The 14,840-nt window shown below is 42.0% G+C and overlaps 1 protein-coding gene across 1 annotated transcript in view; it reads right to left on the bottom strand.

The window, feature by feature from the left end:
* Nucleotides 1–7,846: 7,846 nt before the first annotated feature.
* Nucleotides 7,847–14,840, bottom strand: part of GLRA4 (glycine receptor, alpha 4) — a 33,237-nt gene continuing 26,243 nt past the window's right edge. The window contains exon 9 of the mRNA XM_006899253.1: nucleotides 7,847–8,137. Coding sequence (XP_006899315.1) covers nucleotides 7,847–8,137 — 291 coding nt within the window. The remainder of the gene's footprint in view (nucleotides 8,138–14,840) is intronic.

The following is a 14,840-nucleotide window of genomic DNA, read 5'->3' as shown; positions in this document are numbered from 1 at the left end:
GAATTGTAATCCAAACCCAGGCTCTGTCTGGTACCAAAGCCAAGCTCTTAATCACTACACTGTTATGAATGGAAGCTATTAAAAAATAAGAGAGTATGTACATTTTGTTACTTTAAGCCCTGTAAGGCAAAGACTGCTCTGAATTTAGCTGATGGTAAGAATTGCCCTAATTCCAGGGAGTTGATAGTAACACCATCTACTTTTTCTGAACCTCATCACACAGTATAATATAGCCAAGGTGTATTTGTTGTTGTTGATTGCCATCAAGTTGAGCATGACTCATAGTGACCCAATGAACAAAAGGCCAGAAGCCTTTCTATAACTATAGTCATTTATCAAAGTTTATAGAGTTTCCAGAGGCATGTTATTTAGGAAGTGAATGCCACTCCTGCTTCCAAAATTGTCTTAAATTGGGCTTCACCCAAACACTGTCCACCATGGGTAACCGTTATGACATTTGACACCTCAGTGGCACAAAGTATTTGTAGGAAAAAGGAAGAAAGCAGACCCAGTTGTCATTGAGTTGATTCTAACTCATGGCAAATCCCATGTTTATCAGAATAGAGCTGTGTTCAAAAACAGATTGCCGGGGAGCTCTGGTGGCCTAGTGGCAAGGAGCTGCAACTACAATCCCAGAGGCGCAGGGTTCGAATCCACCAGATGCTCTGCCGGGAAAAGGAGGGACAATCTCCTCCTGTACCAGTCAGATCTGATTTGACGGTACACTCACACAAAAATAAAATTAAAAAAATTATTTAAAAAAAGCAGATTGCCAAGCCATAATTCTGAGGCACCTCTGCGTGGGCTTGAACTGCCAACCTTTGAGATAGCAGTCAAACACTTAAGCATTAGACTCCTGTAGAAAGCCTTATGGAAAAGCCATAACTGAAGGAAGACAGAAACACTCAGATGGAGAAACAACAGCTGAGTTCTCATATCACTTCTGCCAGGGCCTATGTGACTTTGTTCTTTCCTGGAGGGAATACAACTCAGATGTTCTTTTGCCTCCGGGCCTATGAATCATTAACAAGTTGTTCTGGTGCTACTTTGTGCAGGTCTACAGACTGTAACTATTGTCCTAGTGGTTTATTGTGGCATGGCAAAGAGTGTTAGGGCTCAAGGAGTGTAAGGCTCTAAAGAGTAGCTTAATTACTAACCCTTCAGGGATGACTGGCTCTCCAGTGGGAACAGCATGTGAAGCAGGGGGAAGCAGTTGTAATGCCAAAATCTACACTACTGTACTTGCTTGTCACTGCCAGGCCGTTAATTTGGTGATTGTTTTTTAAAATATAGCTCATTAATAGATCTTCATATTTGTACTATCACCAATGTTTAATCAGAATTTTCTTCTTTGTTCAGTGTTACAATTGATAAGGTTTTGCTGTCTTCTTAACTTTGGCTCTGCAAGGATGGGGCTGTGTGTAAGATTTTATAAGTTTTCTTCCGGGTCTGTTTTCCTAGGAGCAATAAAGTAATGGAAAGAGAATGAACAGAAATGTGGTAGATAGAAAACCAAGTGAGAAGGCATGTTTTCATTTTATATTAGTATATTTTGTATTATTTTGTACCAGAAGCTGTGTGGGTTACCTGATTATGAGACATGACAGTCCCTGCCCACAAAGAGCTTACTCTGTATTCCATGAAACAAGTACTTAGTGCTACCCAAATTCCTAATCTGTCATTGGTTTCCATGTTTGGCTGCTTTCTCTTTCACCAGCAGAATAGTCCTCCAGAAAGAGCTTGAATCAAAACATAATAATTTTTTTTAAAAAGAATACATTTTAATTTAAAATGTCAACAGCCAGCAGTGATGAAATAATGGTAATCATTACAGCACTAATAATAAAGAGAGAATGGGAAGAGGCAAGTGGGAACACAAAGGTTCCCAGGAGGTAATATTTTCTGGGCTAGGTTGAAGCATTTGCATGGCTCAGTAAACAACAAAAACAAAAAACACCTTACTTCAAGAATCAATTTAACATTTCAACTAGATGACAATTTAGTTCTTTGGTGATAAGTGGGTATAAAGACTTACAGAGAAGGTGAAAAGAGCAAATTTTATTCAGTTCCTTTCTTTGGCATAGAAGCTCTTTTTGAGTTCTGAAAGAGCAAAAGCTGCTGTTGAAGGGAAAGAGAAACACAGACCACTGTTTTTCCAAAGAGTAGAGCAAGCTTGAAAGGGAGATGAACGTGCAGATAGTCTTAGCAACAACTGAATAAAGTCCCCTTTCTGGAAAAAATATACGTATAAAATATTTTTTATTATTATTTTATTATTTTTGTGTGTGTACTGTCAAATCGGATCTGACTGGTACAGGAGGAGATTGTCCTTCCTTTTCCCGGCAGAGCATCTGGTGGATTTGAACCCTGCGCCTCTGGGATTGCAGTGCAGCTTCTTGCCACTAGGCCACCAGAACTCCCCTATGTATAAAATATTTAGCCGACAGTAAGTATTACAAGTGAATTAATGAAAATACCCCAAAACAATTTGTGTAGGAAGCTTCTCCCCCCTTAAAAAATGATGTTGTTTTAAAGCTCAGAATCACTTCAGATACGAAGAAGGCAGAAAGTAGTGTGGTTCTCTGGAGGGATGAGTGCTCTAAGAATGAGGAGAAATAGGATGACTTTTATAGTAGCCTTTTACAGCACTGCATTCCAATTCACTCTGGTAAGAGGGTCTTAGTTCAAGAATTCTGTGAGTAAATGGCTTTCTGGATGTTAGGGAAACCCAATATCACCTCCTCCCTCAGTTCATGTGTGGGAAGGGTAAAAACCAGAGCCATTTGCACCTGATTCTAACACCATGCGTCTCCCCTTCTCTGTGCAGGCTCTTATGGGGAGCGACTGTACCTTCCACCTGGCATTGCTTCTGAGTAGCATTGTGAACCTCTTTGGGCAATTATGTTGGCTGGTACTTTGGCTCCTTTGCCTCCCAGCACCAGCTGATGCCCTAAGCCGAGTCCCAGTTGGACAGGCTTTGTTACTCAGTGCTGTAGCTATCTCCATCCACGGCATTGTTCTAGAGACTTCCAACAGGGCAGATTTGTGCAGTTGGCCCATCTGGACAATATCTGTAACAAGTAGAGCTCTGTGCAATAAACTCATCTCCATAGTCCACCCCCCCCCACTCCTCCGCCTTTGTGCTGCAATAGCCTGACACTCCAGGCCTGCTATGGAGAGTATCAAAGAGACACTCTCTACTCCTTTCAAATGGATATCACTGTGGCTTCTCATTGATTGGCACTACCTGGGCAAAAAGTGGGTAAAGATGGGCTTTTCTCCTCTCAATTTAGTCTCCTCCCTTAAACCAGTTGTTTTGTTTTGAATCTATGTGGTGCTTCATCATTGGTTACCATTGCCAGTAAAATTGTAGTCAGCCTGAATGCCTTTCCCAAAGCCAAGAGATGGACGAAGGTTGTATATAGCAGTGAACAGGGAAGGCAGAAAAACAAGCTTAATATGGAAAAGGAGAAAGAAAGCTGAGCTTGCTTTTGTAGTTGATTTGCCTCCACAATTTAGTTTGATCGTTGGATTTTTTCACTTTCAATTTTGAATACTGTATTAGGAAGGAAGAAAGGGAGAGAGGGGAGAAAAGAAAGGGCAGCGGGGAGGGGGAGAGAGATTGGATTCATATAGTTGATTATTCAAGATTCAGAGAAAAAGATAAGAGGTTTAAAATGTAATTTGATCTCTCTTTTTTCCAGCTGTTAGACCCACACTTTCTCTAATCTCTCCTGTTTCTGTTCTTCCTTATTAGGTCATTTCGGAGGACTTAGTGTACCAGGCCTATGCTGTCATGTGTTCCTGGGTATTATTGTCCTGAGACAGCCTCTTCCATACCAAACCCCTCTAGCTGGTATTTCTGCTGTGATATTCCTCTTTCTGTGGAAATAAAATGGACAAAGGTGAAAGATGAAGAAACTCCAATTTAAGACTCTCTAACACCCACAAGTACTATTGTGAGGTAGGCCAAGCTAGTGTTTGTCCAGAATCAGAGCCCTCTGTGTGAAAGCCCACTCTAGGCACTTCAAAGCCAAGCGTGACACCATTATTTGTTTACCAAGAGGGTGCCAAGGAACAGGTTGGAAGTGAAGGGTCCTGGGCAGTAAAAAGACTTTAGAGACAAACAAGAAGTAAATGAAAACCCAGTCACCTGGGAGGATAGTTTCTATATCCCAGTTCCCCTGAATCATACTAGCTTGGGTCTCACTTTTTTGTTGTTGTTGTTGGGGGGGGTCTCACTTTTATGGAAAGTTTACTAGCATCATGAAGTAAACTATTTAAAGAATAAGCTGTTGTGGTATGTTGTTTTTGGGGGGCTTTTTGGTGTTTGTTTTTTTTCTCCTTTGCATATATTAGGTACGTAATAGACCTTGTGACCATGCTAGTTAAGGAACAAAACAGTTGTTTCTAGGACTAGGAATTTCAAGTGGTATTCCACTGGAACTTTTAAGTAGAAGTATGTTGTTGTTGTTGTTGTTGTGTGTCACTGAGTCTCCTGTAACCCATAGCGACCCTCGTACAGTCGCTCTGAATCCTGCCCTGAGCCAGTCTCTCTAATTCCAACACACCAACCCCCATTGCCCCAGTCGCTGTATCGATCCATCTTATCCGGAGTCTTCCTCTACTGCACTGTGCCTCCACCCTTCCAAGCATGATGTCCTTCTCCAAGGATCAGTCTCTCCTGGCCACATGCCCAAAGTATGTGAGACCGAGTTTCAGAATCCTAGCCTCTAAGGAGAAACTTGGTTTCACCCTCTCCAAGACAGACCTATTTGTTTTCTCGGCAGTCCGTTGTATTTTCAAGACTCCTCTAGCACCACAATTTGAATGCATTGATTCCTCTTCTGTCATCCTTAGTCATTGTCAAACTTTCTGACATAACAAGTAATTGTGAAGACTATGGCCTGGATTGTTGTTGTTGTTGTTATGTGCCGTCGAGTCGCTTGCGACTCATAGAGACCCTATGTACAACAGCCCTAAACTCCGCTCTGTCCTGTGCAAATCGCACTGTCTCCGACACTCCCATCCCAATTATCCCAGTCACTGAATCAATCCACCTCATAGAGGGCCTTCCTCTCCTGCGCTGTCCCTCCACCCTCCCAAGCATGATGTCCCTCTCTAAGGACCGGTCTCTCCTCACAGCATGTCCAAAGTATGTTAGACAGAGCCTCGGAATCCTTGCCTTCAAGGAGCCACCTGGTTTAACCCTTTCCAGGACAAATCTGTTTGTTTTCCTAGCAAACCATGGTATTCTCAATACTCTCCTCCAGCACCACAGCTCAAAGGCATCAATTCTCCTTCTATCCTCCTTGGTCATTGTCCAACTCTCTGATACATAACAAGTGATTGCGAAGAACATGGCCTGTATCAGACGCACCTTAGTCTCCAGAGAGACACCATTGCTCTTCAGTACTTTGGAGAGGTCCCTAACAGCAGACTTTCCAATGGTAATGCGCCTTTTAATTTCCTGGCTGCTGGTGCCAAGACTGTTGACTATGGAACCAAGCAAACTAAAGCTGTGTACAATTTCAATCTCTTCACCATTCATCCTGATGCTGCCAATTGGTCCAGTGGTGAGAATCTTTGTCTTCTTGACATTCAGCCTCAATCCATATTGTAGGCTGCAGTTCTTGACACTCTGCAGCAGGCGCTTCAGGTCCTCCTCAGTTTCACCAAGCAGGGTTGTGTCATCCGCATAACGTAGATTGTTGATAAATCATCCACCAATCTTGACCCCACATTTCTCCTCATAGAGCCCAGCCTCCCGGATAATCTGTTCTGCATATAGGTTGAAAAGGTATGGAGATAGGATGCATCCCTGGCGTACGCCCTTCCCAATTTTGAACCATGCAGTGTTCCCTTGCTCTGTTCTGACGACTGCCTCCTGGTCCAAATATAAGTTTCGCATTAGAACGATCAAGTGTTCTGGGATTCCCATTCTTCTCAGAGTCGGCCATAGTTTGTTTTGATCTACACAGTTAAATGCCTTTGCATAGTCAATGAAACACAGATAGACATTCCTCTGGTATTCCCTGCTTTCAGCCAAGATCCATCTAACATCAGCTACAATGTCTCTAGTACCACGACCCCTTCTAAACCCAGCCTGGACTTCTGGTAGTTCTCTGTTGATGTGCTATTCCAGTCGTTAGGCGCACCTTACTCTCTAGACTGAAATTGTTGCTTTTCAGTATTCTGGTGAGGACCCTGACAGCAGATTTCCCAATTCAGTTCATCTTCTGATTTCCTGATTGCTGGTGTTAAGAGTGTTGATTGTGGAGCTGAGCAAGCTGTAATTTCTAACAACTTTAATCTCTTCTCCATCTATCATGGCACTGCTGATTGGCCCAGTGGTGAGTATCTTTGTCTTCTTGATGTTGAGCTTTCATGCATATTGAAGACTACAGTCCTTGACCTTCTGCAGCAAGCTCTTCAGGTCTTCTTTAGTTTCAGCAAGCAAGGCTGTGTCATTTGTGTAACATAGGTTGTTGATGAGTCTGCTTCCAATCCTGATGCCTTATTCCTCCTCATAAAGCCCAGCTTCCTGAATTATCTGTTCTGCATATAGATTGAAAAGGTATGGACACAGGATCCATCCCTGATGCACTCTTTTCCTGACTGTGAGCCATGCCTACTCTGTTCTGCGTACTGCGTCCTGGTCCAAGTATAAGTTTCACATAAGTATAATCAAATGTTCACGGAGTGATCCACACAGTCAAATGCCTTTGCATCGTCAATGAAACACAGATAGACATTCCTCTGGTACTCTTTGCTTTCTGCCAAGATCCATCTGACATTGGCAGTAATGTCTCTAGTACCATGACCTCTTCTAAACCCAGCTTGTATTTCTGGTAGTTCTTTGTCAATGTACTGTTCCAGTAATTTTTGGATAATCTTCAGCAGGATTCTGCTAGTGTGTGATATTGTTTGATAATTTCCACCCTCTTTTGGGTCACATTTTTTTGGAATGGGAATAAATATTAATCTCTTCCAGGCAGTTGGCCAAGTAGTTGTCCTCCAGATCTATTGGCACAACTTGGTGAGCACATCCAGGACAGCATGTTCCTTCCCCTGCATTGACTGTTTTGGGCACCCTAGGACATGTGGAGAGCTCTTTGTTGGGCTGGATAGCAGTCCCTTACCCCAGTGCAGCCCATGACTATTCATTCTAACTTGGCTGAGGGCTGAGGAGGCTGTTATCTCTCCTTCCTTCAGCCAGTTCAGGAAATTTGACTGACTCATACAAGTGAAGCACTTGTGGAAGGGAAATACTGCAGTAGACGAAACAGCAAAATGAGGGCTAGGCTCTGGGTGGGGTGTGGCATAAAAAGAATGGTACAGATTAAGATTTTTCTTAAAAAAGAAAGCTAGAATCCAGTAGCTATATGGCCTAAGTCATCTTGACAAGAGTATGTATTAGAAAACAGAGAAGCTTCACCAAGGGCAGAATGCTATCCTTGTCCCAGGAATGTGACCAGACATTAATCTCATAAGAAATGGGCAAGTGGTTCGTATCCACCAGATGCTCCTCTGGAGAAGGAGGGGCAATCTCCTCCTGTGCCAGTCAGATTCAATTTGACAGTACAGACATACAAATAATAAAAAAAAGAAATGGGTGAGCATGGAGAAAATCTGAATTAGGGTAGATAAGCCATTTTAATAAGTACATATAACCACCATTGGTACCATGCAGTGTAGGCCTACATAGCATTGGGATTGATCGTTGAAATTCTGAGTGGGAGGTCAGGGAGGAACTGAACAAGCCCCTGATGGAGACTAATGGAAGGGGAAGCCCATCTGTGAGGAAGCAGAAATCCAGTATGTGTACTCTATAACCCCACCCTATTCATAGTGTCTGATGGATATCTTCTGATTGTAGTACTTTATAGACAACCCAGTAGAAGATGTTGAAAATAAGGAAAGTGAAAGGGAAGACAGCCCGAGAGATGGTGTCAATCCTTTTGGCTCGATCCACGTAGAGTTTCCTCATGGTCTCTCCCTCCCTTAGAAGAGAAGTTGGAGGTTGGGGGCTATAAATCCCAGAACTTTGCTTTGGGCCTCCATCCCGTGACTGTAAGCAATGGCCAAGGCCATAACCTCGGAAATAGAAGCGACTTTCTCGGATAATATCTTCCTCCTGGAATTACAAAGGGGTGGGTGGAGGGAAAGGCAGAATTGAGGTCACAATTCTGAGGCATAGTAATAAATACCAGACTACACACAAACTATCTTATAGGTGATTCTGTGCAGGTCAAGAGATGTATGCTAAACAAATTACATGGTATATGTAGTATACATTATATAGTCTTTTGCAGATAGGCCCAAGCTGCCTTTTAAAAATATACAAAATTTTGGTGTTGCTGTTGTTAGGTGTTGCTGAGTCAAATATGACTCATAGTGACCTAACAAACAACAGACTTGGACCCTATCCTATTCGGTGCCATCTCATCATCTCTAACACACGTGAGTCCATTGCTGCAGTCACTGTGTCAATACATCTCATTGAGAGTCTTCCTCTATTTTGCTGACCTTCCACATTTCCAACTATGAAGTTCCTTTCCAAGGAATAACCTCTCCTAGCAACATGCCCAAATTATGTGAGATAAAACCTCACCGTTCTTGCCTCTAAGGAGCACTGTGGCAAACCAAGATAAAAACAAATCCAGTAAGTCAGATGAAAGAATATTTTAAATAGCAAAATAACTTGACTGTTGTGGCATCAGGATTGGTGGAAGAATCATCAACAACCTGAGTTATGCAGATGACACAACCCTGCTTGCTGAAACTGAGGAGGACCTGAAGCGCTTGCTGCAGAAGGTCAAGGACTGTAGTCTTCAATATGGATTGAGGCTCAACATCAGGAAAATGAAGATTCTCACCACTGGGCCAATTGGCAGCATCATTATGGATGATGAAGAGATTGAGATAGTTAACAGTTTTAGTTTACTTGGTTCCACAGTCAACACTCTTGCTAACAGCAACAAGGAAATCAGGAGATGAATTGCATTGGGAAAGTCAGCTGTGAGGGACCTCTCAAGAATACTGAAGAGCAACGACATCAGGCTGGAGACTAAGGTGCGCCTGATCCAGGGTATAGTCTTTGCAATTGCATGCTGTTCATCAGAGAGTTGGACAGTGAATAGGGATGATAGAAAGAGAATTGATGCCTTTGAGCTGTGGTGCTGGAGAAGAGTGTTGAATATACCATGGACTGCTAGGAGAACAAACAGGTTTGTTTTGAAGAGGGTGAAGCCAGAATGCTCCTTGTAGTCAAGGAGTCTGAAGCTTTGTCTGACATACTTTGGGCATGTTGCAAGGAAGGACTGGTCCTTGGAGAGGGACATCATGTTTGGGAGAGTGGAGGGATGGCGCGGGATAGGAAGACCTTCGATGAGATGGATCGCTTCTGTGATTGGAGTGGTGGGTATGAGTGTGTTTGAGACCGCGAGGTTGGCACAGGATTGAACAGCGTTTAGGGCTCTTATACGTAGGGTCGCTATGAGTCGCAAATGACTCAGGGGCACATAACAACAACAACAACAAAATGACTGGGTAAAATATATATTTATTTTTAAATACTATAAAACATAAACTGTCTAAAATTGACACCACATCTATTAAATTTTGTGGAACAGGAAACAATATAGAAATGAATATATTTAAAAAGGAGCATTAAGGCTGCACTTTTCCCAAGGCATATCTGTTTATTCTTTTAGCTGTCTGTGGGATAGTCAGTACACTTCTCCAAAACCCCAATTCAAAGGCATCAATTCTTCTGTCATCCTAATTCTCAGATATATAGCAAGCAATTGAAAAGGCGATGGCTTGAATCAGGTATACCTTATTCTTCAAACTAACATCATTGCTCATCAGTATTTGGAGAGATACCTAACAGCAGACTTGCCTAATGCAATAAATCTGATTACTGGTGCCAAGGGTGTTGATGGTAGAGCACCTAAGACTCAGTGTAGTGCCAATCCATGGTAGAAGGGGTTTATAGGCATCTCAATGTCAAGTTATCTCTGACTAGTAATAAATAAAATGAACAGAGCAATGAAGCCATTACACAGCAGAGCTGAGACATTTGAACTTGGTGAATTTTACTTCAGTGGCTCTCAAAAGCTGCAGAATTAGTTCTCCTGTTGGATAACAGACTCACTGATGTTGTTGTTGTTGTTGGTGGGTGCCATTGAGTCAAGTACAGCCCATGGTGAACAATAAATTTGAACCCTTATTTTTTGCCAGTGCCTTTCAATGCATCTTCATCTTCCTCCTTCATTATCATTGGCTCCTGCTCATATGCTACTTCCTGAAACTTTTCAGTGTCAGTCAGTTCTTTTTGATCTTAGCCAAAAGGCCAAGAAGCGATAGTCAGTTATTTTTGGTACCGTGACTGTATATTCCCTCCATCTTCTTTTGATGCTCTCTGGATCATTCAATATATTGCCAATAGCATCTTTCAGTATTGTGACTCGAGACTTAAATTTTTCAGTTCTCTCAGCTTGAGAAATGCAGAGCAAGTTCTTCCCTTTTTATTCTCCAGTTGCAGCTTTTTACACATTCCATTATAATACTTTGCTTTGTCTTCTTGAGCTGCCCTTTGAAATCTGTTTAGCTTTTACTTTGGCATATTTTCCCATTGTTTGGCTTCTTGATGCTCTAGTACAATTTTCAGTCTCTTGACATCCATTTCTCTTCTTTCTTTCTCCTCTGTCTTTGTAATGACCTTTTGCTCTCCTCATGGATAGTATCTTTGATATCATCCTACAACTCATCTGATCTTCGATTGTTGGTGTTCAATGCTTCAAACCTATTCTTTTTTTTTTTTTTTTTTTCAGCATCAGCATCGCAATTTATTCTCCGGCAGCTGTGGCCCGGGAGGGGCAGAGCGAAGAGAGGAGAGGGACAGACCGGGAGGGATGGGGTCGGGGAGGCCCCGAGAGTAGCAGGGTCACGGTGCGGGTGGGGGGTTCCGAGCAGAGTGGGAGCCATGCACTGGTGAGCAGTGATGGGTTTTGGGGAGGGGACAGCATAGACCGAAGCTGACGGGCAACAAACCTATTCTTAAGATGATTTTGAAATTCAGCTAGAATAGATTCAAGATCGTATTTTGGTTCTTGTGGACGTGTTTTAATTTTCTTCAGCCTCAAATTGAACTTGCACATAAGTAATTGATGGCCTAGTTTTAACTGCTTTTCCAAGTATTCCTTCTATAGATGTAGTTACCCTGATTCCTATGCAGCCCATCAAATGAGGTGCATGTGTAAAATTGTCATTTATGTTTTTTAAAAAAGGTATTTGTAATGAATAAGTCATTGAAAATATAAAATTTGATCATTCAATTTCCAGTTTCATTTCTATCACCAAGCCTGTATTTTCTGACTAATCGTTCTTTTCAATTTTTGCATTCCAACCACCAATTACCATTAACATACCTTGAATGCATGTTTGGTCAACTTCAGACTGCAAGATTTGGTAAAACTTTTCCATTTCTTCCTCTTTTGCTCTAGACGTAGGAGTGTATATTTGAATAATAGTCGTATTAACAGGTTTTCCTTGTATGTGTATGGATAACATAATTATTCATTGAGCTGGCTCAAAGCGATCTTTGTACCTAATATCTTTTGCAAATTATTTATCTTGACTAAAAGCTAAACATTCTAAAACTTTCAGACGATCCTAAGCAGCTGTTCAGATTAAGGTAAGTGTGATTACTCAATTGCAGGTATCTGTACTTCTCTGTAAATCAGCAAGTTTTGACATTTGGGGGGAAAAAAAAGCAAAAAAACTGTTGTGATTGTGGCTGACTCATGAGGACTCTGTACAGAGTAAAACAACTCCATCGGGTTTCCAAGGCTAAATATTTATGAAAACTGATTGTCACTTCTTCTGCAGAGTGACTAGTGGGTTGCAACTGTCAACCTTTCAAATAGCAATTGAGTGCTTAACCACTGCACCATTAGGATGTCTTATATTTTGCCGTGCTGTTGTTGTTATGTGCTATTGAGTCAGAACATATCTATAGCTGGCCCTCCAGTGGGTTTTTGTTGTTGTTGTTTTTGTTATGTGCCATTAAGTTGCTTAAGACTCATAGTGACCCTATGTACAATATCTCTGAACCTGCTCTATCCTGAGCCAACCTCATTGTCTCTGACACACCTATCCCCATTTCCCCAGTTACTGAGTCAATCCGTCTCATCCAGGGTCTTTCTATCCTGCACTGTCTGTCCCTCGACCCTTCCAAGCATGATATTCTTCTCCAAAGACTGGTCTCTCCTGGCTACATGCCCAAAGTATATTAGAAAGAGCTTCAGAATCCTAGCCTCCAGGAAGCAGCTTGGTTTCACCCTCTCTAGGTAGACCGGTTAGTTCTCTTGGTAGTCCATAGTATGTTCACTACTTTTCTCCAGCACCACAATTCAAAGGTATTGACTCTTCTTCTGCCATATTGGTCATTGTCCAGCTATCTGATACATAGCAAGTAATTGGGAAGACAGTGACCTGGATCAGGTGTACCTTAGTCTCTAGACTGACAGCCTTCTCTTCACTCTGGAGAGGTCCCTGAAAGCAGATTTTCCTAATGCAATTTAATTTTTGGTTTCCTAACGGCAGGTGCCAAGAGTGTTGATTGTGGTGACCTGAAATCTGAGGGGTGGGGACTGGATTTATCTATTTAGGCTAAATTCTGACTTTGGGTCTATATTGAGGATGGATGCTGGAGATTTAACCACTTGGTCCTGTATATAGTTGTTGAAATAGAATAGAAACAAGGATGGGGATGGTGAGATGTCATCTCATATCCTTTGGGGCATGTTTTCAGGAGGGACCAGACCCCAGAAAATAATATGCCAAGAAAGGTACAGGGTCAGTGAAAGAGAGGAAGACCCTCCAGAAGATGAAGTGACTGTAACAATGGGCTCCAGTATATCAGAGATTATGAGAATGGTGCAGGATCAGGAAGGATTTCATTCTGTTGTATATGGGGTTGCTATAAATCTGAACCAATTTGACAGCACTTAACATAATGTACAAGATAAAGGATTGGAAGGACAGAATCCAAAACCAACCTTGGCCTGGAATGCTATGTAGGAGGGAGGATGTGGAGGTAGGGAAGAGTCTGTTGAGAGATGAAGACAAACAAACCTGTTTCTGGGACTAAGACCCTACAAGGACATGGCAGTATTCTGACATTTATTTCTGTTCTCAAGTTACTCTGTTGATCATAGAAAGGCTTTCTGTTTGCCCAGCTAAAGAGTGAGCCCTCACCAAATAGCCTGCAAAGGTGAATTGTTAGGCTAGGTTGCATGGCTGCCTTGTCTATAGTTTGGTTTCGGGGCCAGTTGACGTTATTTTAAAAAGAGCCAAATCTTTTTTCAGTCACACTTACAGACTATCTTAGAAGATAAAATAGGAATGAATTGGAAGAAAATTAATCCATTCATTACACAGTAGGAGCTCTGGTGGAGCACTCAGCTACCATCCAAAAGGTATTTAGGTAGAACCTACCAGTTGCTCCATGGGACAAAAGACCTGATGGTCTGCTCCCAGAAAGATTACTGGCTTGGAAAACCTTTAGGACAGTTAGTTCTCTGACATATTGAGTTGTTATGTTGTCAGGAGAGGCCGCAAAAGGACATCATGCTGTGAAAGGTGGAGAGTTAGGAAAAAGAGAGGAAGACCCTCAACAAGATGGATGGGCACAGTGACTATAACAATAGGCTGGAGCATATCAGAGATGGTGATGATGGCACAGGATAAGGCAAGGTTCAGATCTGTTGTTCTTAGGGTTGTTTTGAGTTGTAGTCAACTCAATGTCACCTAGTAACAAAACCAAAATGAGCCCAAATCCACATGATGCCATCCAAGAACAATGCAGACATGAAAAATGAACACTATGTAATGGAGATGGGTGATTGAGAAAAGATTAGAAAACAATAGGATTAAGCCTGAAGCTGGACACACCTTGACTGGCCCCTAGAGTACCTCTAATTTGTTACTGGCTAAAAGCTCCGTGGTGGATTCCATCCCATCCCTTCTCTTAGGCTGAGGATTTTTGTTTCTGGTGGCCTAATAGTGAGAAGTTGTGCTGCAATCCCAAAGGCATGAAATTTAAATTCACCAGTTGCTCCACAGGAGGAAGATAGGTATTTTCCTCCCTTGTGGTTTACTGCCTCTAAAAACCCACTAGAGGGTCAGTTATGAGTCAGTTAAAAAAAAAAAGCAGCAGCAATAACAACAGGTGGAATAACAAGGCTCAGGCAGAAGATCTAGTCATAGGCCACCTCTATCAATGTGTCCAGCCTTGATCTCTAGGATTCATGCTACCACTCCACTGGGATTACAGTGGTTTTAGGATACTCAAGAAGAAAAACAACTAATGGCTTGGATTCTGATTGGAGGGTTTCATTCACATCAATAGTAAGCCTCAGGCTCCAGGAGCCTAAATTGGTCACAGGTAGTTGTCATAACTTGTTAATAATGAAGCCCTGATAATGACAGACTCCATTATGAGCAGGAGGGGGCATGCAGTGGACAGTTGGGGCTGGAAATGGGACAGGAAGGGAGCGGGATGAGTGTCAACCTGGGGTAGCTTTGCAGTAACTGAAGGAACATCCACATAATCAACTTGGACTCTGGACTGGTTTGCAGCCTACTCTTTCATTTTTATTTTTTTTTAAGACAGTGAATAAATCTGTATTGAGCCGTTTGGTTTACAACACAGGGTAAAAAGAAAATATGTTTTCTTTAACCAATATTTTAGAGAGTCATAGTAAAATACTTTAGACTTACAGGGATACATTTCTCAAAAATGAAGAGCAAGTAAACAGATTTCAACTTGA

The sequence above is a fragment of the Elephantulus edwardii genome, unplaced genomic scaffold (assembly GCF_000299155.1).
Source record: "Elephantulus edwardii isolate Elephantulus edwardi_28Jun2011 unplaced genomic scaffold, EleEdw1.0 scaffold00249, whole genome shotgun sequence".
In the NCBI taxonomy this organism is placed as follows: domain Eukaryota; kingdom Metazoa; phylum Chordata; class Mammalia; order Macroscelidea; family Macroscelididae; genus Elephantulus; species Elephantulus edwardii.
Note: the sequence above shows the minus strand (reverse complement) of the source record. Positions and strands in the feature narration are given on the sequence as shown.